Source organism: Lucilia sericata, unplaced genomic scaffold (assembly GCF_015586225.1).
Source record: "Lucilia sericata isolate MDLA Ls3-8-SP2 unplaced genomic scaffold, ASM1558622v1 Contig000332F_arrow, whole genome shotgun sequence".
Lineage (NCBI taxonomy): Eukaryota > Metazoa > Arthropoda > Insecta > Diptera > Calliphoridae > Lucilia > Lucilia sericata.
Genome location: NW_023994353.1, coordinates 205130 through 229669, shown reverse-complemented (window position 1 = coordinate 229669; position 24540 = coordinate 205130). Strand labels below are relative to the sequence as shown.

Sequence of the window (24540 nt, the reverse complement as noted above, 5' to 3'; positions counted from 1 at the left end):
TAGTCTAGTCTATAGCTAGTCTATAGTCTAGTCTATAGTCTAGTCTATAGTCTAGTCTAGTCTAGTAGTCTAGTCTATAGTCTAGTCTATAGTCTAGTCTATAGTCTAGTCTATAGTCTAGTCTATAGTCTAGTCTATAGTCTAGTCTATAGTCTAGTCTATAGTCTAGTCTATAGTCTAGTCTATAGTCTAGTCTAGTCTAGTCTATAGTCTAGTCTATAGTCTAGTCTATAGTCTAGTCTATAGTCTAGTCTATAGTCTAGTCTATAGTCTAGTCTATAGTCTAGTCTATAGTCTAGTCTATAGTCTAGTCTATAGTCTAGTCTATAGTCTAGTCTATAGTCTAGTCTATAGTCTAGTCTATAGTCTAGTCTATAGTCTAGTCTATAGTCTAGTCTATAGTCTAGTCTATAGTCTAGTCTAGTCTAGTCTATAGTATAGTCTATAGTCTAGTCTATAGTCTAGTCTATAGTCTAGTCTATAGTCTAGTCTATAGTCTAGTCTATAGTCGTCTATAGTCTAGTCTATAGTCTAGTCTATAGTCTAGTCTATAGTCTAGTCTATAGTCTAGTCTATAGTCTAGTCTATAGTCTAGTCTATAGTCTAGTCTATAGTCTAGTCCTATAGTCTAGTCTATAGTCTAGTCTATAGTCTAGTCTTATAGTCTAGTCTATAGTCTAGTCTAGTCTAGTCTATAGTCTATCTATAGTCTAGTCTATAGTCTAGGCTATAGTCTATCTATAGTCTAGTCTATAGTCTAGTCCTATAGTCTAGTCTATTAAGTCTAGTCTATAGTCTAGTCCTATAGTCTAGTCTATAGTCTAGTCTATAGTCTAGTCTATAGTCGAGTCTAATAGTCTAGTCTATAGGGCTAGTGCTATAGTCTAAGTCTATAGTCTAGTCTATAGTCTAGTCTATAGTCTAGTCATATAGAGTCTAGTCTATAGTCTAGTCTATAGTCTAGTCTATAGATCTAGTCTATAGTCTAGTCCTATAGTCTATGTCTAATAGGTCTAGTCTATAGTCTAGTCTATAGTCCTAGTCGATATATCCTATCTAATAGTCTAGTCTATAGTCTAGTCTATAGTCTAGATCTATAGTCCTAGTCTATAGTCTAGGCGATAGTCTAGTCCTATAGTCTAGTCATAAAGTCTAGTCTATAGTCTAGTCTATAGTCTAGTCTATAGTCTAGTCTATAGTCTAGTCTATAGTCTAGTCTAGTCTATAGTCTAGTCTATAGTCTAGTCTATAGTCTAGTCTATAGTCTAGTCTATAGTCTAGTCTATAGTCTAGTCTATAGTCTAGTCTATAGTCTAGTCTATAGTCTAGTCTATAGTCTAGTCTATAGTCTAGTCTATAGTCTAGTCTATAGTCTAGTCTATAGTCTAGTCTATAGTCTAGTCTATAGTCTAGTCTATAGTCAGTCTATAGTCTAGTCTATAGTCTAGTCTATAGTCTAGTCTATAGTCTAGTCTATAGTCTAGTCTATAGTCTAGTCTATAGTCTAGTCTATAGTCTAGTCTATAGTCTGGTCTATAGTCTAGTCTATAGTCTAGTCTATAGTCTAGTCTATAGTCTAGTCTATAGTCTAGTCTATAGTCTAGTCTATAGTCTAGTCTATAGTCTAGTCTATAGTCTAGTCTATAGTCTAGTCTATAGTCTAGTCTATAGTCTAGTCTATAGTCTAGTCTATAGTCTAGTCTATAGTCTAGTCTATAGTCTAGTCTATAGTCTAGTCTATAGTCTAGTCTATAGTCTAGTCTATAGTCTAGTCTATAGTCTAGTCTATAGTCTAGTCTATAGTCTAGTCTATAGTCTAGTCTATAGTCTAGTCTATAGTCTAGTCTATAGTCTAGTCTATAGTCTAGTCTATAGTCTAGTCTATAGTCTAGTCTATAGTCTAGTCTATAGTCTAGTCTATAGTCTAGTCTATAGTCTAGTCTATAGTCTAGTCTATAGTCTAGTCTATAGTCTAGTCTATAGTCTAGTCTATAGTCTAGTCTATAGTCTAGTCTATAGTCTAGTCTATAGTCTAGTCTATAGTCTAGTCTAGTCTAGTCTACAGTCTAGTCTATAGTCTAGTCTATAGTCTAGTCTATAGTCTAGTCTATAGTCTAGTCTGTAGTCTGTTCTATAGTATAGTATATAGTGTAGTCTATAGTCTAGTCTGTAGTCTATTCTATAGTATAATCTATAGTCTAGTCTATAGTTTATTCTAAAGTCTCATGTTTCTCATAGTGTGCTCTTAATGGTTGCACAGTGGGATGTGTGCTTCCTGGCTTGTCACCACTCTAACTTTAAGCATTACTTTCCATTTTCCGTAAACAATTTGCGCACAAATCGTGGTATTACTGTAGTCAATTGATGACAACAATTTGTAAACAATTAATATGACAATTGTTTAAACAAAGCAAATTCAGAATACATAAACACATACATATCATTCATTTACTACAAGACTGGCTTAACTCAAAATTAGAGATTTTTGAACTTATTATTAAAAATATGTGCCGTTCGAAATCTTTTTTCGTTATCGATTTTCAAAAATTTCTATTATTTTCGGTGTGAAAAAATAAGCTTCAAGATTGAACCTATCGTCCGATGATTCAGAAATCCAGTCTTCTGGTCTTCTTCAGTTTCCAAGAAGTATTTTTTAATCATAGGCACTTTCATTCAATATAACATCGTTCCCAAAGTGTTTGCATCTAATTTCGACCAAGGTAGTATTTTACTATCCTAACCAAATGCCCTTTCTGCTCGTATAGGTTAGTGTGGTTTTGCTCGAAGTCTTCTATGTCCTGTTATCTTGTTATCAAACTAACCTTAGTTAAAGGGAAAAAATCGCACTTTGAGGTATACCCTTTTTAAATTGAAAAAATGTGATAATATATTTAAAGCTGGTTTTATTTGCAACGTTCTTTTTTGGAGTTATACCACTATTGTACTAAATGAGCTATATTATTATTTTCAATTGTATAATATCAACTTGATTTGTATAAATTTGTTTAATTAAATTTAAATCATTAAATTGAATTGTTTAATTAAATATTTTTAATTATAAATCCAGTTTTTTTTTCAAACAAAAGGTGATTTAGATTATGATTATTTATTAATTTAAAATTAATTTTTTAACAGGAAAATAATATTAAAAATTGTTTAGTATAAAAGTCAAACATAATTATATTATAAAAATAATAAAATTTTTTCTAGTACATATAAAAACATACGCGGAAAGAGTTTATTGACTCGTTGTTTCTAATTTTGATAGATTTCGGGTAAAGTCTTATAAATTTTGAAAACATAGTTTCGAGTAAAGTTGACATTTTATATGTATGTGTTGTAGCATATATTTAAAATTCTAATAGTATTCTATGTTAGCCACACTTATTGCGTCTAATATTTGTGCAAACATTTTTCAGCATTGTTTTTGTTGCAAATTAATTTATGTGATAAAATGTTTGGACTTTGCACGTTTAAGATTTTTTAAGAATTTTTTTTTTTTTTGAAAAAAGAACCGTTTTAAAATGTATTTATATTTTTATCCCACATTATTAACGATGGAGAAAATTCAGAATGTTATGATATTTACTTAAAACATATTTAAACTGCTGGCAATACAGACCATACGGATATGCTAGTAACACTGATCAGAGATGAACAAACTTGTTGCACACCTAGAACATCCCTTTACAGATATTTCAGTTTCGTGATTTGAAATTATAATACCATTTTGTATACATAGAAGATTTTTAAAGAGAAATAGAGCCAGTCGGGTTCGCTTTTATACCCTGAACTTCGGAAAATATGTCTAACAGTAAGCCGAAAAACTAGTATTTTTAGATTATAAGTATATAGGCTATAAAAGAGCGGCAATTTGGCACAGGTAAGTGTTAAAACTAAATCGATTATGATAAAGAAATCTCTGAAATTTCTTTACTATAACAATAGAGAAGTCGTACCACAGCAGTTCGGTCGAACAGTTCACAACTACCTATTTAAACTACCACTTAGGGTTATTTTAGCATGTGCTTGTCCTACGAGGAGATTACCCTCGATTTAGACCCAACCAGGTGATTAGACGTTAATGGAAATCACTGTCTTTTTCGGATGCATTGACTCTTTTCCGAACTGCTGGGTCTTTTATGGATACTTGGACATAGCGAATTCTCTGTATTGGCATTCTTGAAGCCCATTATTGTATGTTGCCTGCCACTGTCGACTTGTGAACAGTGTCCACCTTATAGTTCATACATGAACATGCTCAGACAAGGTAAATGAATAGAAAGGTTTTCTCATATTGACTAATCCATAGACATAGACTAGTACATCCGTGACGAAAGACGATTTAGACCCAACCAGGTGGTTAGACGTTAATGGAAATCACTGTCTTTTTCGGATGCATTGACTCTTTTCCGAACTGCTGGGTCTTTTATGGATACTTGGACATAGCGAATTCTCTGTATTGGTATTCTTGAAGCCCATTATTGTATGTTGCCTGCCACTGTCGACTTGTGAACAGTGTCCACCTTATAGTTCATACATGAACCTGCTCAGACAAGGTAAATGAATAGAAAAGTTTTCTCATATTGACTAATGCATAGACTAGTCAATAGATTATTGAATAGACTAGTTCATAGACTTGTCCATAGAAATGCAATTGAGTAATCCAGAGACTCACAATTAGACTTGTTAGAAGATTAGTTAATAGAATAATCTATAAACCAGTTAATATACTAGTCAAAAACCTATTTCAGAGACTAGTTCACAAACTAGTTTCTGGACAAGTTCATAAAACAGTTCATAGATTAATTTATACACTAGTTCAAAAACTTGTCGAAGGGCTAGTCCAATCTAAAGACTTCTTGACTAACCCATAGTCAATAGATTATTGAATAGACTAGTTCATAGACTTGTCCATAGAAATGCAATAGAGTAATCCAGAGACTAACAATTAGACTAGTCAGAAGATTAGTTAGTAGAATAATCCATAAACCATTTAATATACTAGTCAAAAACCTATTTCAGAGACTAGTTCACAAACTAGTTTCTGGACAAGTTCATAAAACAGTTCATAGATTAGTTCATACACTAGTTCAAAAACTTGTCGAAGGGCTAGTCTAATATAAAGACTTGTTGACTAACCCATAGTCAATAGATTAGTGAATAGACTAGTTCATAGACTTGTCCATAGAAATGCAATAGAGTAATCCAGAGACTAACAATTAGACTAGTCAGAAGATTAGTTAATAGAATAATCTATAAACCAGTTGATATACTAGTTAAAAACCTATTTTAGAGACTAGTTCACAAACTAGTTTCTGGACAAGTTCTTAAAACAGTTCATAGATTAGTGCATACACTAGTTCAAAAACTTGTCGAAGGGCTAGTCCAATCCAAAGACTTGTCCAAAAGCAAATCAATAGGATCCAAAGACTAGCTAATAGACTAGTTTCTGGACTAGTTTATATACAGGTTCAAAACGTTTAAAGGTCAGTCCATAGACCAGTATAAAGACTAGTCCATGGACTATTCCATAAAACAGTCAATAGAAACTAGCTAGACTAATCAGAACACTAGTTAGTAGGCCAAATACTAGTCAGTAGACTTGTCCACAGAATAATCCATAGACTAGTGGGACCATAGAACGAAAAAATCAAAAACTAATTTAGTACTTTTCAACCTATTTGAAATATTGCACCAAAAATGCACCCCACTTCCGTCCGTTTAGAAATCAAAGATTTTACTAACTTTTTATGGAAATTTTCTATCAATATTTTATTTATATTTTGAAAATTTTCCCAATCTTTGTTAAAAAACAAACCCATTAATTTAAATTTAATAGATGCAGGTCTAACCTGACAAACATATTGACCTACATTTTTCGTCAGTTATTGTTATTTAACCGGTTTTTTTTTTGTTATTGTTGGTACTATTATTAGTAGTAGTTATTTTTTAAGATTAGTAATACATATGTTTGTTGCTAGTATATACAGCTATTTTTGTAAACATGTTGCACAACATTTAAACAAATATGCAGTTAAAAATGAAGAAAAGTATTCAAAAGATAAATATTTTTTTTTTAAAGAAACCACAACAAACATCTCATAAAATACAAAATATTGTAGGTGCTACTCTCTGAGAATAATATTGATATCTGAAATACAAATCAGAAGAGAATGTATAGTTTTATCAGATTTTATAATGAACATTATTGTATTTGTTATTTGTGGTGGTTAGAAAGAAACAATATAAGAGGTTTTTAATAATTTATTGTTATTGTTTTTTATTTAACACATTCAAGTATTTATGTTGTTGGTTTTTTTTACGCGACGTTAGAGGTCCAAAGTCTAATTTTAATTAATTTTTTTTTGCAAATAAAATTTGTTTTGTTGATAAAAATAGCAAGAAATTATGTTTGTTTTTATAATGCTTATAAATATTTTTATTTTAAATAAAAAATATGGGTCAAGTTTTTTTTAATAAAAAATAATTATGTTTTTAAAGTTTTATAGTTAATAAAACCTCAAAAAAACTAACCTTAAGAGTAATAAATATAATTTTATAATTTATTTACTAAGTTATGCTATTTTTTTAAGTTTTTACTCTTCTAAGTTATAATTAATTATTAAACTCCCAAAAAAAAAACTAACCTCAATTGTAATAAATATATATTTTTTAATATTTGTTTTAATATTTATGTACAAAGTAGTTTTTCTTAATTATTTTCATACACTTTTTATTTTTTTATTTTCTTTTTTGTCTGTTTTCTATTTCTTAATTTTACGACGAAATTATTTTTTTTGTTTAAAATATTTTTTTATACACAGTATTCGTTTTTATTTAACACAGTTTTCTTGCCGCTAAAAATCTTGCTGATCGTTAGCAAGTCAACGTCTAACTGACTTGAATGTCTGTGGTGGAGGTCTAATTAAGCCCCCCATAATATTCGTTTGCCTTTAACTGTATTATTTGTACTCATTCATTCGTTGTTTGTATTTATTATATTGAGATGATTGCCACCAGTCGGTCGCACTAGACGGTTTTATTTGTATTTCTTTATTTTTATTCTATAATATAAAATAAAAACAAAACAAGTAAGAGCGTTATATCCGGCTAGGTCGAATCATATATACCCACCTTAAAAAACCTTGTAATATATGAGTATTAATGTGAATATCAAGATTGACTTTCGGAATAGGAACTTCGATCAATAATTGTTTGAACTTTTCAGAATTGGAGAGAGTGAAAAATTTCAAATAATATATAATTTTATATAATACCTCAATATTTGACGATTTATTAAAATGAATATTGTAATGACTCAGAATATATACACTTTCGTGGGTTCACGAAAAATATTTGGATGTGTTACAAAAGGAATGACAAAATAAGTATGAATCCCATATTTTTTGCTGGTGGGTATAGCAAGTATGAGTGTTTTATCTGGCCAGGCCGAATCTTATATACCCACCGATAATAATTGCGTCTTAAATTTAAAAGTAATTTCGGAAAAGTCAAGTTTTTTTTCTACAAAGAGACATTATATTGGTATGTACGTGAAGTGTGTGCCTAAGGTAGGTTAATTGGCAGTGTTCCAATCTCCTAAACCGGACGACGTTGGTTACATTCCCAACAGAGACTCTGGTAAAAGGAGCAAACAACAGTCCCAATAGGGGCTTAGGTGTAGGCGGATCAGATGAACGGAGAGCCGCGAGAGAACGAACAGGAGGAACGAAACGAACGAACGAAACGAACGAACGAACGAACGAACGAAGAACGAACGAACGAACAAACGAACGAAGAACGAACGAAGAACGAACGAACGAACGAACGAGAAGAACGAACGAACGAACGAACGAACCGAACGAACGAACGAAGAACGAACAACGAACGAACAACAACGAACAACGAACGAACAAAACGAACCAAAACGAAACGAAAAACGAACGAACGAAAGAACGAAACGAACTAACTAACTAACTAACGAACTAACTAACTAATAACTAACTAACTAACTAACTAACAACTAACTAAACTAACTACTAAAAACTAACTAACTAACTAACTAACTAACTAAAACTAAAACTAACTAACTAAAACTACTAACTAACTAACTAACTAACTAACTAACTAACTACTAACTAACTAACTAACTAACTAACTAACTAACTAACTAACTAACTAACTAACTAACTAACTAACTAACTAACTAACTAACTACTAACTAACTAACTAACTAACTAACTAACTAAAACTAACTAACTAAACTAACTAACTAACTAACTAACTAACTAACTAACTAACTAACTAACTAACAAACTAAAAACTAACAAACTAACTAAAACTAACAAACTAACAATAACTAACAATAAACTAACTAACTAAAAACTAAACTAACTAACTAAACTAACTAACAACTACAATAACTAACTAACTAACTAACTAACTAACTACTAAACTAACGAACGAACAACTAACTAACTAACTAACTAACTAACTAACTAAAAAACTAACTAACTAACTAACTAACTAAAACTAACTAACTAACTAACTAACTAAACTAACTAACTAACTAACTAACTAACTAAACTAACTAAAACTAACTAACTAACTAACTAACTAACTAACTAACTAACTAACTAACTAACTAACTAACTAACTAACTAACTACTAACTAACTAACTAACTAACTAACTAACTAACTAACTAACTAACTAACTAACTAACTAACGCATGAGGCCTATAATACATTGTGAGGACATTTTCGGACATTATGAAATTTGTTTATTTCATTCCGGACGAACCGATTTCGCCTATTTTTAATTCTACACATTTGGATTTATAAAGAATATTTTTTTAATTTTAAACCACAGGTGGCCATACTCATATACATAGTGAAGCAGACCTGAGTTTCTGGTGGGAATCGAACCCACAACCCCCAGGCTGATAATTTAGAAATATTTTTTCTGCATGCAAAACCTTTTGTAAAAATATCAATTAATAATATTAATTTTGAGTATTCAAAACTATTTTGCAATAAATAAATAAATAAATAAACAAACAAATATATCGATGTGTTACAAACTGTATGATCAAATGATATAAACCCACATTTTTGATGGTGGGTTCATAACAAAATTATCTTGGGAGAGATAATATGTAAATGTAAAATTACCAAGAGTAGAGTAATGAGATGAAAAGCAAGTGATTAACGGTTACAGACGTAAATACAGACCCTCTTTGAGAGGGCACAAACCACCAACAAGTTTTGTATTTGTCATTTTGTAATTTCTTGTTCACATTTTTTTCTTATCGCCTCAATGCGTTCACAATGGGTCATTAAAAGAGTGACATCGTTAAGAGGGGTTTCTTGCCTCTTTTCTGTTAAATTTGGGACCCAATCTTTTTAATTAAATAATATAATTTACAGGTCTTAAATCTACCTTGAACTTGATAATTTTGTAAAATTTTGATTTTAGGTTAGAAATTATATAATTTTTTTTTTAATATCATGCAAAAATGCAATACTTTAAATCACTGTTAACAAAGTGATGAAGGGGTTTTTACAACTGAGATTTTCATTATATATTTTCACAAGAGAATTGTGGTATGCATATCTACCGCTTTTTAACTCACATGACTTTGTCAACGTCTTGAAATAAAAACTAAACTCTGAAAATGTATACTGGGGGTTTTACAAACAATCCGTAATTGTTTAAGTATGTAACAAATGCGACAAAAATAAACTGCATTTTAAAACAAAAAAAAAACCTGTTGATAAAATGTTGTTGTTTACACACCCATCGGTATTGTCCTCCAAAAGTAAAAAACAACTATTTATCTGTTATTCTTTGTTAATTTTTCGTCTATCAATCAATAGTTGAAAAAATACTAGGGATAATCACAGTTTTTGCGAGAATTTTTTGTTTATAGTAACTAGACGATATTTGGTTGCTAAGAGAAATTTGAATATAAGATATAGCAGTTTATATCTCGTTTATGGTGGCCGATAAGATCATTTCTACTGCCTTCTTTAATAAGCTATAACGTCCTAACTTACGCCTTGTATGATAGAAAATATAGAAAAATGCATAGTTAAAATCGGGAATGGAAAATAAAAATTTTGAAATATTACCAACTTTTTCAAAATCTATGGTATTTTCTATTGACTAGTCTATGGACTTGCTTGTTGACTAGACTATGGACTAGTCTATTGCGTAGACTATGGTCTAGTCTATTGCGTAGACTATGGACTAGTCTATTACGTAGACTATGGACTAGTCTATTGACTGGACTATGGACTAGTCTAATGATTAGACTATGGCCTGGTCTATTAATTAGGCTATGGATTAGTCTATTGACTAGACTATAGGCTAGTCCATGAACTAGTCTACTGATTATAATAGTCCATGAACTAGTCTATTGACTAGAATAGTCCATGAACTAGTCTATTAATTAGACTATGGACTAGTCCCTGAACTAGTCTATTGACTAGACTATGGACTAGTTTATGAACTAGACTATGGACTAGTTTATGAACTAGTCTATTGACTAGACTATGGACTAGTCTATTGACTGGACTATGGACTAGTCTATTGACTGGACTATGGACTAGTCCATGAACAAGTCTATTAACTAGACTATGGACTAGTCCATCAACTAGTCTATTAACTAGTCTATTGACTTGACTATAGACTAGTCCATGAACTAGTCTATTGACTAGACTATGAACTATTCTATGGACTAGTTTAGCAACAATAGTATTGCCTATTTTATGAACTAGTCTATTAAGTAGTTTATGGACTAGTCTATGGATTGTTCTATGGACTAGCATATTGACTGATCTATGAAGTAGAACTAGTGCATGACGTAGCATATATACTAGTCTACGAAATTGTCTATTGAATAGCCTATGAACTAGACTGTAGACTAGTATAGGGTCTAGCAAATAGACTATTTAATGAACATGTCTGTTAAGTAAGTTTTATTGTTATTATATCCATGGATCAGTATATTGTCCAGCCTAGGAACAAGACTATGGACTATTCTATGTTGTAACGGAACCTAACCTATGGATATGAATAATCTAGAGACTAGTCTATGCACAAGTCTAGTCTATGGACTGATCTATGAATCAGACCATTGAGTAGTCTATGTATATATGTATCTATGTATATGAACTAGTCCATTGACTAGTATAAGAACTAGACTTAACTAGTCTATCCACTAGTCTCTTAAGTAGTATATGAACAAGTCTTTTGACTAGTCTGTGGACTTGTCCATTAATGAAACTATTTACATGTGAATGGACTAGCCTCTGATTATCCCTAATATATATTGTCTAAAACCAATATTTCAGAACTTTGAACTGTTATGTTCGTTGATTTAGTTAATTAAATAGTTACGTTTGTTTAGATAATAAAAAAGAAAACACTTCAATAACTAGATACAGTGTGAAAAGAAATATGGTATACAGAACATTTTAAATAAAAAAACATAAAAATAAACTAATTTATTATGACAGGATAAACTAATTTATTGATAGTCGTTTCCCATTGATCCAAATTTTTTAAGACCATTTGCTTTTGAATGATTCTATGTTTTTAATCGTTAATAGTGCGTGAAGAAAGGAATTTTGTCCAAATACTTAATACACAGAGTTTTTGTTATCGTAACGGGATTTAACAGATATTTATCTTGTCAACCTGTAGAAACATATGTTGTGAATATGATCAATCACTGTATAGTTTTACAACATGTCTATCATTTTGTCAAACACTTTAATTAAGACCAATAAAATTTGATTTGTACTTTTACATAATTACTTATGTATATAATATGTACATATATATAGGTAAATCAAACGTCGGAAATAAATATCAGGTCAGTTATTTACATGTGTATAAAAGATATTACTACAAATCAGATAAGAAAAAAATGCCAAATAGTTTAAAGATCTCTCAAACTTTTAATACAACTATTCTGGAACGCAATAGAAAGTAATTCAAAAGTTTAGCTTTCAAATATAAAATTAGATTATTTTGCTACATTTCAACTTTCTTAACACATGTATTATTATTTCTTTATATTGATTATTTATGTGTCGTACATAAATGTATATTATCAGCCAGACTAGGCAAAAAAATAACAATGTTTTTTATTCTTGCACTCTAGTTTAAAAAAAAATAGATATTTTGTTTAACGTCATTATAGCAAAAACAATTCGCCAAAAAAAAAATGTCCCACACACAATTATTCCTTATCATTCTGATAGTGAGGTATACATACATAAGAAAGAATTAACCACACATGGCCATTTTTAATCAATACATTTTATTATTGTTTTTTTTTTTTTTAGCACACTAATTATATGCGTCTAACAATTCACTTTACCAGTTATCGCATTTAATTGGCTTTCGATTTAACTGTATATAATAAACACATACTTAGTAGATTCGTAGTGGAACATTGTTTTTAATCTTTGACTTTTGTAATTGTTCAATTTTATTTGCATTTCCTTTACGAATCCATTCACATACTATGCGTTCTACTTGGCCCCCCTATAAAGGGTTCCAGTAAAAATAATTATATTAATCGAAGTGATTAAATTCTATTTAATTAAAGTGATTAAATTTTATTTTTTGCAAAAAATTTATTGCAAAGTTTTTGTATTACGTATGACGCAAAATTTTTCGCTTGAATCTTGATAACGTAGTCTAGAATCTTTTTATATAATCGTGAGGCATTTATATTGAACTAGATTTCAATTAAAAATTTAAAATATTGGTGGCAGAAATTTAAAGAGTGGGATTGTGTTTGGAAAATTTCATAAAAATGTCTTGCAAATTGTGAATTGTAAAAATCCAGCATTATGAGTTGGAACACTGTCTATAACGAGTTCATTTCTGTATAAGTAAATATGTTTGGAGTATTTCTCTATAATTTTTGGTCGTGGGCAATCGGAAAATGGGTGTACTTCTTACGGCGACAACAAACGTGCCCGTTCGTTTAAAGGAAATCAGCAGAAATTGTAGAGAACTGTGAGACATTGGCGCCATATAGCATTAGAACAAACCCTTGCTGGAATCTCTTGATGTTCACATGCCTCTAAACTGGGAGACAAACGTTTTTAAGGTATCTATATTGAAAATGCGGAACTAGCTTCCATGCTGAAGTCCTTGCTATCGGGAAATGTGTATAAAGGATTGGCTTTAATATATTGCCAACAGAGATGAAAAGTAGGATGATAAAGTTAACTTTAAGGCCGAGCTGGTCTGTAGGGGAGTTATAACCCAAAACCCTTTCAGTGGCAAGCTCTTTTTCGTATGGGTACCAGGTCACTCGGGTATATTCGGCAATAAAAGAGCGAATGTACTTGCTTTAACTTCCTTGTGGAAGTTAAGCTGACAAATGCAAAATCAGGCTGAATCGAAAAAATGGTCGAGAGAATCCCATACAACAAATTGGTAAGTCCACTGAAATCCTATGGAGTGACCCCAACAAGAACTTGCATTTGTTTCATAGTGGTTGCGAACGGATTAAGTTGAATAAAGAATAAGAGGACAATATTTCAGGCGATGGTTTAGGCAATAATATGTCGGCCACGGATTCTTGAGGATTTAACTCTAGCGTCATCCTTATGATAATATCAGGATTCTCATCCACCTCCATATCCCAGGTCTTATTTGTATAAGTATAGATTTCTTATTGGTAAGGTTTCAGAGATCCCTTTTACTGATGTTGCTGTTGACAGAATATCAAGCTAATTAATCGGAGATACTTGTTAATCAATAGCTGGAGCATTTGCGTGATGGTGTTCATTACCTATCGAGTTTCACTTCTGTACAACAGAGTTGGTTAGAGTAGGCAACTATCTTTCTCATAATACATAACTTCGAGTTGAAGTCTTCTCTCTTAAAATAATTTACCCATGATCAAATCCAAAGAAATACACATAGTGATCTATCAGTCCTGTTGTGCGCGTCTTTACCAGTGTCTCTGGTGGGAATGGAACATCGAACCATTCTGACAGACTAGTATACTATATACAAAACTACAGGAAGAAGTCGGTAAATCGGAAATAAAACAGGAAAGAGTTAATAATAAACATTTTAATGGAACACCCAAATGTGGCAGACAGTAACACGTAAGAGCAAATAGGGAAAATTAGAGTTCGTTGCCACATTACCTAAACCAATAACTAGTTCTCTCATTAATAAAATATCAAAGAATCTACTCCCTTCTGAGAAGAGGACTATAAAATATTCGTACATACACAGAATTGTACTTGTTAAACCGATGCGCTTATCAAGATCTAAGGTCTCAGGGGTCTTCTTCTTTCATATTAAACAGTTTGAAATCTTATTAAGAAAAGTTATAATAAATAATTTGAAGATATCTTAAACCTTTTAAATATTATATAATATGTTTTTAAACGAGTTTTTAATTTGTGTTTCTTTTTTTGTTAAGATTTCTAGACAATTTAACAATTGAAGAAATACTTAAATATAGCTTAGTACACATATATAATCCAGACACAACTAGTTCAAAGACTTTCACACTAAATTGAAGTCAAAATAACTAAAAATAGTATAAAAGTATCCACGGAAGAAGAAAAAATAATAATAATAAAAAAAAACACAACAAACTATTAAAACACATTCCCAACTTGATCATTAAACAACTAAAAAGTCCAAAGTCCAACTTTATTGAATAAATTTAAAAAAAGATGTATATAAAAATACAACTGAATGCAAGACAATCATTTCAAATCAAGAGGTTTGTAAACAAGTTGAATATAAAAAAAAAATTATATTGTATCTTGTATTTGTGAGATACAATCATTAATAAGTTTAAGAAATAAAGAGTTATACTTATTCGTGAGAACGAGAGAAAGTATACAAAAGTTTTTTTTTTTTAATGATGTGGGAGAGTAAGATTTTTGATCTGGATGCCGAAATAAACATAGTATATAGAGGTTTGTATAGTGATTTTTTTAAGGAGTATATCTTAATTGAGCAAAATCTGCTCTCAGTTAATAATTGTATGTTTTCCGCTTGTCCTTGTAAGCGATTTACTGAAATTCTTGATTTTGCTTTTAAGCTACATATTCTCCTGTTTAACCCTACAGAGAGTTTCTTATATGAAATTGGAATCCAAACGCAACGGATTTGAATTTGTTTTGAAAAAAATCAATATAGTAAAATGATCTTAAAGCAATATTCAATTGTTCTATTAAAATTATATCTTTCATGGATTAGAAACGTTGAAAAAAGCTAATAATCGCACAAAACTCATACTTCTAGTTCCTTTAATTTAAGCACTTCTTACCCAATCTATAGCAACTTTATAAAAACTTTTATAATAAACTTAATGAAAGGTAGTTTAAAATCGACACGGCCAAGTCTTTTACCATTTTAAATCTTAAACGACCTTAAGCCAATTTCTGTTTGTCTGTAGACGTCGTACACTTGACGAAAATCTAGTTACCCAAATAGATTGTATAAAAGTTCGGCTGTTTGACTTTTTATATGTACATGTGTGAGTTTAGTTTTTTTTGTTATTGTCCCCCTATACAACTAAAGTAGTGTACTGCGATTTGTTTACATTTTATTTCCTCTTGTCTACCTATAAAGTTTTTTTTTTTTTTTTTTTTTTTTTGATGAGATCCAAAGTCCAAAGTCTACTTGATATTATAATGTATATAAACGAGAAATGTTTGTTATTCACGAGAAGTACGTTAAGAAAGAGCGCATTTAGGTTGAAGTTGTTTATGAATAAACTTTAGTTCTTGTTTATAATACTGTTTAGATACTGCTTATATTTAACTTTTAGTATATAAAAATATTGGTAGTTTTGAAATTATAATTTTAACATACATTTTGATTTTCGTAGAAGTGGGTGTTAATTGAATAAAGAAACAAAGATATCAAAACTATATTAATATTTCGTTAAAATAATAATTGTGTATTCCTATTAGACTAATTCCAAGACGATTTAACAGAAAACTTGTTTTATTTAAGGTTCTTGAGGCAAATAAACGAAATGCGCAATTGAAAATCTCAAGGAGTATTGTTAAATTTCACAATATTTAAATCATCATTTCTGCAGAAAAATTACTTTAAGTACTTGTTGATATAATATGGACTGTAAAAGAGAATAGGCAATACATACATCCGTACAATAGGTACCAATAGGTGAATTGTGACACCCTCGAGAAAAAATAAGAATATAGAATGAAGAAATATATACAGTGTGAAGAATGAAAGTATGTAACAGAGAAAGTAACAGGATAAGATAAGAGGATATAGTTTTCGGAGTCTATTTGAAAGGTTTCTTGAGGCATCTTCGATACAGTATGAGAACGAGTTTATAGAAGGACAATATCTATAAACAAAAACAATATGAAGATGACATGTATCTAACAGGGAAAAGAAAATGAGGGATGACGTTGATATGATACCTCACAATTTAAGTTGAACCGTTAAAGACTCAAATAAGACTGATCGGCAAAATGCTGAAAGAACGATTGAACTCATGTTGGACATGAAGGTCATGGGCATATAAGATAAGTTACAGTTTCACACTCTCCCTTTTTGATACTAGAAGAGCTTTAAGCTAAAATCAGCAGATTTGTGTACTTAAGTCATGGAAAATTGGATCCAACTTCTTAATAAAATAAATTATTTCTCATCAATGCCTTAGGAACACAGTTTCTGATTAAGCTTCGTGACATTTCATCCACAAATGTTTTTTGTTGAATGATTTGTAATTCGATGGATCTCTTTCAGATTTGTGGAGTTGTAGTTTCCTGTCGTAGTGGTATCTATCCTAAATTCATAGAGAAATTTGGATCCAACTTCTTAATGAAATACCTTTTATCTCATGAATGCCTCAGGAACATAGTTTGGATCCCACTTCTTAATGAAATACCTTTTATCTCATAAATGCCTCAGGAACATAGTTTCTAATTATGCTCCGTGATCTTTCACCAACAAATTTTTTATTGTTTAAAGTTTTGTAATTCGATGGAGATGGGGCTTCCGATCGCTTTCAGATTTGTGGAGTTGTAGTTCCCTGTCGTAGTGGTATCTATTTTAAATTCGTAGGGTTATGAAAGCGAAAACCTATACTCAAGTGAAGCTAATGGTAATTTCTGCGAGTTCATTCAGAATTGGCAAGAAAAGAAGTTGATGTTTGAGTTAATTCTTTGAGCAACCAAAGTAACATACGCTTCAGAACTATTTCTATAAATACAAAAATATTTCCCAGTTGTAAAGGGAAAATGGAGAATTGATCCAACTTCTTAATGAAATACCCCTTATCTCATCAAAGCCCCAGCATCACGGTTTTTGATTATGCTCCGTGACCTCTCACCCACAAATGTTTTATTGTTAAAAGTTTTGTAATTCGATAGAGATGGGCTCTCGATCTCTTTCAGATTTGTGAAGTTATAATTCCCTGTCGCAGTGATATTTATTCTTAATTCGTAGAGATGTTATGGCGAAAACATTAACTCAAGATTAGCTTATGGTAATTCCTGCGATCTCATTCAGAATTAGCGAGAAAGCAGTTGATACTTGAGTTGACTCCTCGAGCAATCATAGTATTTGATCTTGTGGAACCCCTTACATATTTCAATTTTTGTTGGTTCTTATAAAACGCAAATCGCCAAAAAGTATGTATACTAATCTTATGCCTATGAAATGTTATCTTACGTCTGGTTTTAATTAGATGCTTTCGAACTTAGAATAACTACTCTGACTAAATCAAGATATCACCGTGAGAACTTTTTCGTTTTAAGGACCCGATTTGTAGACATACATACATAAAATATCACTTTAATTACTTGTGAAGCTACTGGAACTTAGACATGAGTTTCAAAATAACCTTGTAGTTTTTAAGTCTCCGTGGTTTTGACCATTTCCCCTAAATTCTACGGCTGTCTAGCCGCCACTAGGATGATTCCGATTTGGAGACAGTTTTCATATATTGTATAATATTTATAAGTGCTGGTATGTTGTTATGTATCTCCATTTGGGAAGAGTTGTTATTAGAAGAATCTTTTATCTTGCACAATAGACACATGGGAGATAGCGAAGTTGTATATTATACTTTGTTTTTGTAGGAATCTTACACGAAGGTACTACGGTACCAGAAACCTTTCCTAAAAGTAACCCACAGTTATTTTTTTAATGAGAACTTCGGGAGCATAAATAACATTTCAGACTTTGGAGGAGATACATCACCGGCAACTTGGATTTGCTAATTACGGTTGTTATTGGTTCTTGAAGCTTGTTGATGGCCTTCACCTGGTTAATTTCTAAATCTAGATCACTTAAAGCACGAAATCTCGAATAAATAACAACAATTTAAATGAAAATTATTATGAAACAGTCATGTTTTTATAAGGGTTATAATTCTAATGAGAAAAAGTCCAACCAACCGACCTTTCCTACTGACACGTAGTAGGCAAAAAACCAAGAATACGTAAAAAACATGTTTACAAATGTAAAAATAACCATGTAATCCAAAAAAAGAATTTAAAATGTTCAATTTTTTACCCCTTAATAAACGCTACTAAATGCACAACAGGGTCATTGAATTTTTTTACAAAAACAACAAATAATAATATTGAGAGGAAAAGACAAAAAATAAATTACACAACCAACAACAAGTTGAGATAATAGAAAGAAGAAAAACAACAAAAAAAACTTAAAGAAGATTATCAAGGAAAATGCCACATGCTAAGTAAAACATGCAGCAAAAGAGAAAGCAAAATGGAGGGAATTGTAAGAAATGACAAAAATGTAAAGATATTTTTAAAATACATTGTAATAAATATGATTAATATGTATAAAACTTACCTTTTAGAAAATAAATGTTGAAATAATTGATTGAATAACACTTTTTTACTAGAATTGTGTTAGAAATAGATTTCTAATAACAAGTTTAAACACTATTACAAGATCAATTATTTTGATTTTATAGGTAACAAAATATTATGTTGTTTTTTATTACTTTTTATTAGAATCTAGGTAACTATTGCTTTTAACAAAAACAACAAATTATATTTAATGCACCACCTCTCTCCCTTCTTATTTAGTTAATTACATTCACTTTTTATTTTTGTTATTAAAATGTTGTTAGTTCTTTTCCTTAGTGTGAGTTTAATTACAACAAAAACACTTTGACGAATTAAAAAAATATGAAAACAACCGTAAAAAACAAAAACACAACCGCACTTCACAAAAGTAAACAAACGAATGAATAAATGGAAACAAAAGAAAATATCACAACGAGATTTTTGTAAATAAAAAACAAAACAAACAAAAACTGTTTTATCGGCTTCTGTGCTCTTAAATTGATCTGATGTAAAATGTATAAGAGAAAGAGGAAAAAGAAATTTAAAATTTACAAAGTTTTAATTTGTAAAATATTGAAAATGTTTTACAAATTTAAAAAAATTATGCAAAATTTAAGAAAAATAATTTAATTCTTCATAAATATTGAACTACTTTAAAATATTAGAAAAATAAAAGGTTAAAAATAAAAAAATTAAGAGAAAATGCAATGGAAAATTTAAATTTTGACTAGACTAGATTATAGACTAGACTGTATACCATATAGACTAGACTGTAGACTATTCTATACACTAGTCTATAGACTGGACTATAGACTAGACGATACTTTATTTTACAAACTAATGAAATCGAACATACATATATTGAAAATTTAAATTTTCATATTTATAAAACTTAACGAAACTTTTTTTTAAATTTTATTATCTAAATTAAGCAAATTCTTGTAATTTTTTCGGAATTTAAAAAACTTAACGAAATTTTATTTTGGAAACTAATAGCAAATTAACAAATATTTGTATTTTTTCAAAAATTTTATGCAAAAAAAACTATTGGAAACGAGTAAATTTTTGGATATTTTGGAATTTTAAAAACCTAATATGAAAATATTCAAATTCGAATGCTATTAAAGATAATTAAATAATCAATAAAACATATTTTTTTTTAAATATTTCATTTTTATTAATTAAAATTTTACTTTTATGTTCTTTAGGTGTTTTCTTATAGAAAATAAACACAAATAATAGAATAATAAAAAAGGGAAACTCAAAACTTTAATTCAATACTTTACTTATTGTACATACTGTACACATGTGTACTGTTTTTTTTTTTACAAACTATTTGATCTCGACATTACTAGCCTCTGCCTCAACTGCGGCAACAGCTTCCGGATTACTACCGCTTCGTAGACCTCTTATACTTATATCATATACCACTTCTTCGATCTTTTTTACATCATATTTGAGAGCATCGAAACGTTTTCGTAGACCATCATTCTTTAAGTTCAATAAACGATATCCGGAATTTAAATCGGCCATAAAGCGCGATATATTCAATGGACGATCATAGTCACCCATTGTTACGGAATTGGTAGCAAATCGTGATAGTTCAGATGCCATTTGCAGTATACCCATGAGATAATCTTCAATGTCTAAATGGAACCCGTCAGCATGATTGGTTTTTACTGAAAAATATAAATGGAAATAAATGACTCAACTTAAATCCAAGATATCATTACTTACAACCCAACATTTCAGCCACAGTTTCTCGAGTTACCAAAAAGCCGGCTTCCAAGTAAACAACCATGGCACTGAGAAATACCAAACGCTGAGTAATAAAAGTCCAGTGATCCGAATAACTAAAATAATAAAAAAAAGTATTAAAAAAACACCTACACTCCATTTATAGTAACCGGCTCACGGACAACTGACTCACCGATAATACTGTCCCACGGGTATAATTTCCGCCAAATTCTTGTAGCTATCGGCACACAAAGAAATTTGTTTGCGAGCCTGCAGACAGGCATGATCAACTGGTTTTTAAGAAAAAATTATAGATTTTTGTAATACAATATCAATTAATATAAAATTAACTTACTTTTAGTTAAATCACTGTGTATGATTTGCAATTGTATGGTGGCTTCTTTGGCCAAATGTTCAATTTCTCGTACGACCACGCGTATTTTCTGAGGAGAAATTTTAATGTTTCACTTTTCACATTCTTTTTGTTATATACTTACTTCACGTATTTCCTGTTCATTATCAATATATTTTTGATAATTTTCAAAGATGTTTAAATTAATAAAATTACTCATTTTTGCGAAATGTTTTCTTTAGGTTTTGCAAAACTGTTGTTTTCGTCTGAATATTTTATACCGATTTTGTTGTTTTTTCTTAGTTTGTTTTGATTTTACACAGCAAAGCTTTTCAAACTGTAAATAAAATAATGAATAACAGTTATTGTGAATTATCAATGATTAATCATTCACAATATTAACAGGTATGGAAATATTTTTAAAATATAGTTTCTTTTTATTATGTTATATTGTTAAAATAAGTGCACTGATGTGAGTTTTTTATTTATTATAACATTGTGATTGATATTAAAATATATTTAAATAAAATTAAAATTATATACTGCGGCCATTACAATACTACTTGAAAGAACTAGACTGACACGTTTTCCATCTCTGATCACCACCCAACTAAAAAAAAAAGAGTTTGACAACAATAAAAATTCATTCCACTTGTTAAAGAAATATCAGTCACACAATTTCAATTAAAGAAGAAACAAAATAAACGAAATAATTAAAGCGTATCTTAATACTAAACAATAAAATAAACAAATCTCTAACAGATAAAACATTAAATAAATATAATCATGTCTTACGGCGTAAGTTTTCAGTTAAAAAATAATTGCATAAATTTTCTCAACGTACATAAATACAGGAAATGAATTAATTAGTTTAATATCTAAATTCTTTTTATCTTGCCCAACAACAGGGCGGCTACAATCCCTACGAACAAAGTGGCTATGGACAAGGTTATTCCGCTCCACCCGGTGCTTATCCACCACAAAATGCTCAAATTGCTCCAGAAGTCCAACAATGGTTTAATATGGTAGATCAAGATCGTTCTGGAAAAATTAATGCCACCGAATTAAAGGCAGCATTGACAAATGGTCGTGGACAGAATTTTTCCGATACGGCTTGCAAATTGATGATTAGTAAGTATCTATAAAAAATTCTGTTAATATTTATGTTTGTTTGGCAAAACAATGTATTATTTGTTGTTGTCTCTCTGACGTCATTAAATAAAAAAAATGACGTGTAAGAGAGTGTAAAATAGAGAGCAAATGATTCATTTCCCTGCAAACATTTTAGATCTACGCAAATACCTATTTTAAGAATAGACTATAGAATAGAATACTGCCTCGTGTACCGACTATTCTAGACTGTAGACTGTACTATAGAATACACTAAAGACTTGACTATAAACTAGACTATAGACTACTCTAAAGAATAGACTAGACTATAGACTACACTATAAACTAGACTATAGACTAGACTAGAGACTAAACTATGCTATAGGCTAGACTAGACTATATACTAGTTTATAGACTTCAGACTAGTTATAGACTAGACTTCACACTAGTCTATAGACTAGTCTATAGACTAGACTTCAGACTAGTCTATAGACTAGACATCAGACTAGTCCATAGACTAGGCATCAGACTAGTCCATAGACTAGACATCAGACTAGTCCATAAACTAGACATCAGACTAGTCCATAGACTACACTAAATACTAGACAATAGGCTAGACTAGACTATTCTATAGCCTAGATTATTGACTAGTTTATAGGCTAGATTATTGACTAGACAAGACAACACTTGACTTTAGAATAGAATATAGACTATATACTAGACTATAGATTAGTCTATATCCTATATTATAAACTATAGACCAGACTATATACTAGACTATCGACTAAATTATAGACTGGACTATAGACTACATTATAGACGGGTCTATAGACCAGACTATACAGGGGATTATAGAGTTTGAGAGTAGAGTCCAGCTTATAGAGGTGAAGTCCCGACTATAGAACCAATATGCGACATTTAAAAATTCTCTTTTTGATCTGTATAAAATGTTTTGTTTATCAAATTAAATTTCTTCCTCCCTTCCAGGCATGTTCGATAATGACGCTAGCGGAACGATTGATATTTATGAATTCGAAAAATTATTCCAATACATCAACCAATGGCTGCAGGTCTTTAAGAACTACGATCGTGATGGTTCCGGACATATAGATGAAAACGAATTGACACAAGGTATTAACATTTATAAATCACATTTAATACAGACAAAACAAATCTAACTCTTAATTTTCGTATTCTTTTTCCAGCCCTCACTCAAATGGGTTTTCGTTTCTCACCGGAATTCATACAGTTTTTGGTGAAAAAGAATGATCCACAAAATCAAAGAGAAATTTCCGTTGATCAATTTATCGTTTTATGTGTACAAATACAACGTTTTACTGAGGCCTTCAGGCAACGGGATACCCAACAGAATGGTGTCATTACAATTGGTTTTGAAGATTTTCTAACCGTTGCTTTAGGCTGTTCCGTATGAAAGTAATTTGTTTTTTAAATCATTTTTTTTTGTTAATACATATTTATATTGAAAAAAATAGTCATTTAGTTTTGAATCTAACCGTGATGATGACACGTTGGTGTTTTGGTAAAATATTCATTTGCTTAGCTTAATGGTAATCTGCATAAAATTTGTAACTACATGAAACTCACTTAAATAGCACTTGATGTAAATCTCTTAAATTATGAACAATATATAGAATAATATAAAGAATGTGTTTTTGAAATATTTTTATAACTTCTACATTTCACATTTTATTTTTTTTTAAATAAACTTTTACAATTGTTTCTAGTACAAACACATTAATAAAATGCTGTATTTTATTAAATTTTAAATGATGTTTTTTTAATGTTTAAGAGCAAACGTGATTTTGTAAGTATAGCATATCTTACAAACTAGAAAATAGTGCAGACTATGGAATATACTATAGTCCAGGTTGTAGAACATAGACAATAGAATAGAAAATAGTTCAAACTATATACAAGGCTATAGTCCAGACTATAGACTATATAATAGTTCAGACCATAGACTAGATAACAGTCCAGACTATAGGTTAAAAATAGCCCAAACTGTAGATTAGATAACAGTAAAACCATAGATTATTCCATAGTCCAGACTATACACTATTCTATAGTCCATACAATAGACTATTCTATAGTCCATACAATAGACTATTCTATAGTCCAGACTATAGACTATTCTATAGTCCAGACTATAGACTATTCTATAGTCCAGACTATAGACTATTCTATAGTCCAGACTATAGACTATTCTATAGTCCAGACTATAGACTATTCTATAGTCCAAACTATAGACTATTCTATAGTCCAGACTATAGACTATTCTATAGTCCAGACTATAGACTATTCTATAGTCCAGACTATGGACTATTCTATAGTCCAGACTATAGACTATTCTATAGTCCAGACTATAGACTATTCTATAGTCCTGACTATAGACTATTCTATAGTCCTGACTATAGACTATTCTATAGTCCTGACTATAGACTATTCTATAGTCCTG

General features: G+C 30.3%; 3 protein-coding genes across 5 annotated transcripts in view; 1 reads left to right on the top strand and 2 right to left on the bottom strand.

Annotated features, from left to right (window-relative positions):
* LOC119603738 (carnitine O-palmitoyltransferase 1, liver isoform) overlaps positions 1-19267 on the bottom strand; it is a 30874-nt gene extending 11607 nt beyond the window's left edge. Inside the window, exon 1 of one of the 3 annotated variants that reach the window (XM_037955897.1) lies at positions 18867-19267. The gene's annotated coding sequence lies outside the window, so the exon portion shown is untranslated. Of the gene's footprint in view, positions 1-6650; positions 6974-18866 lie in introns of those variants that run through there. The other 2 variants (XM_037955896.1, XM_037955898.1) reach the window with 2 other exon arrangements.
* Positions 19268-20100: 833 nt separating this feature from the next.
* Positions 20101-21272, bottom strand: LOC119603744 (translin). Its single transcript, XM_037955904.1, has 5 exons — positions 21100-21272; positions 20958-21045; positions 20796-20892; positions 20603-20718; positions 20101-20544 (listed from the first exon to the last, which is right to left on the bottom strand). The coding sequence occupies exons 1-5, from the start codon at positions 21172-21174 to the stop codon at positions 20198-20200; spliced, it is 723 nt and encodes a 240-aa protein (XP_037811832.1). The 5' UTR covers positions 21175-21272; the 3' UTR covers positions 20101-20197.
* A 266-nt stretch (positions 21273-21538) lies between these two features.
* LOC119603743 (peflin) lies at positions 21539-23828 on the top strand. Its single transcript, XM_037955903.1, has 4 exons — positions 21539-21752; positions 21863-22085; positions 23052-23195; positions 23270-23828. Exons 1-4 carry the CDS (start codon positions 21741-21743, stop codon positions 23494-23496), a joined length of 606 nt encoding a protein of 201 aa, XP_037811831.1. The 5' UTR covers positions 21539-21740; the 3' UTR covers positions 23497-23828.
* The last annotated feature ends 712 nt before the right edge of the window (positions 23829-24540 follow it).

Coding starts and splice junctions, on each gene's coding strand:
- LOC119603743 (XM_037955903.1), top strand. Junction 22,086..23,051: donor GGCTTGCAAATTGATGATTA/GTAAGTATCTAT, acceptor CCTCCCTTCCAG/GCATGTTCGATAATGACGCT. Junction 23,196..23,269: donor TGAAAACGAATTGACACAAG/GTATTAACATTT, acceptor TTCTTTTTCCAG/CCCTCACTCAAATGGGTTTT.
- LOC119603744 (XM_037955904.1), bottom strand. CDS start 21,174: ATGAGTAATTTTATTAATTTAAACATCTTTGAAAATTATCAAAAATAT. Junction 20,893..20,957: donor ACACAGTGATTTAACTAAAA/GTAAGTTAATTT, acceptor CTTAAAAACCAG/TTGATCATGCCTGTCTGCAG. Junction 20,719..20,795: donor CCCGTGGGACAGTATTATCG/GTGAGTCAGTTG, acceptor TTATTATTTTAG/TTATTCGGATCACTGGACTT.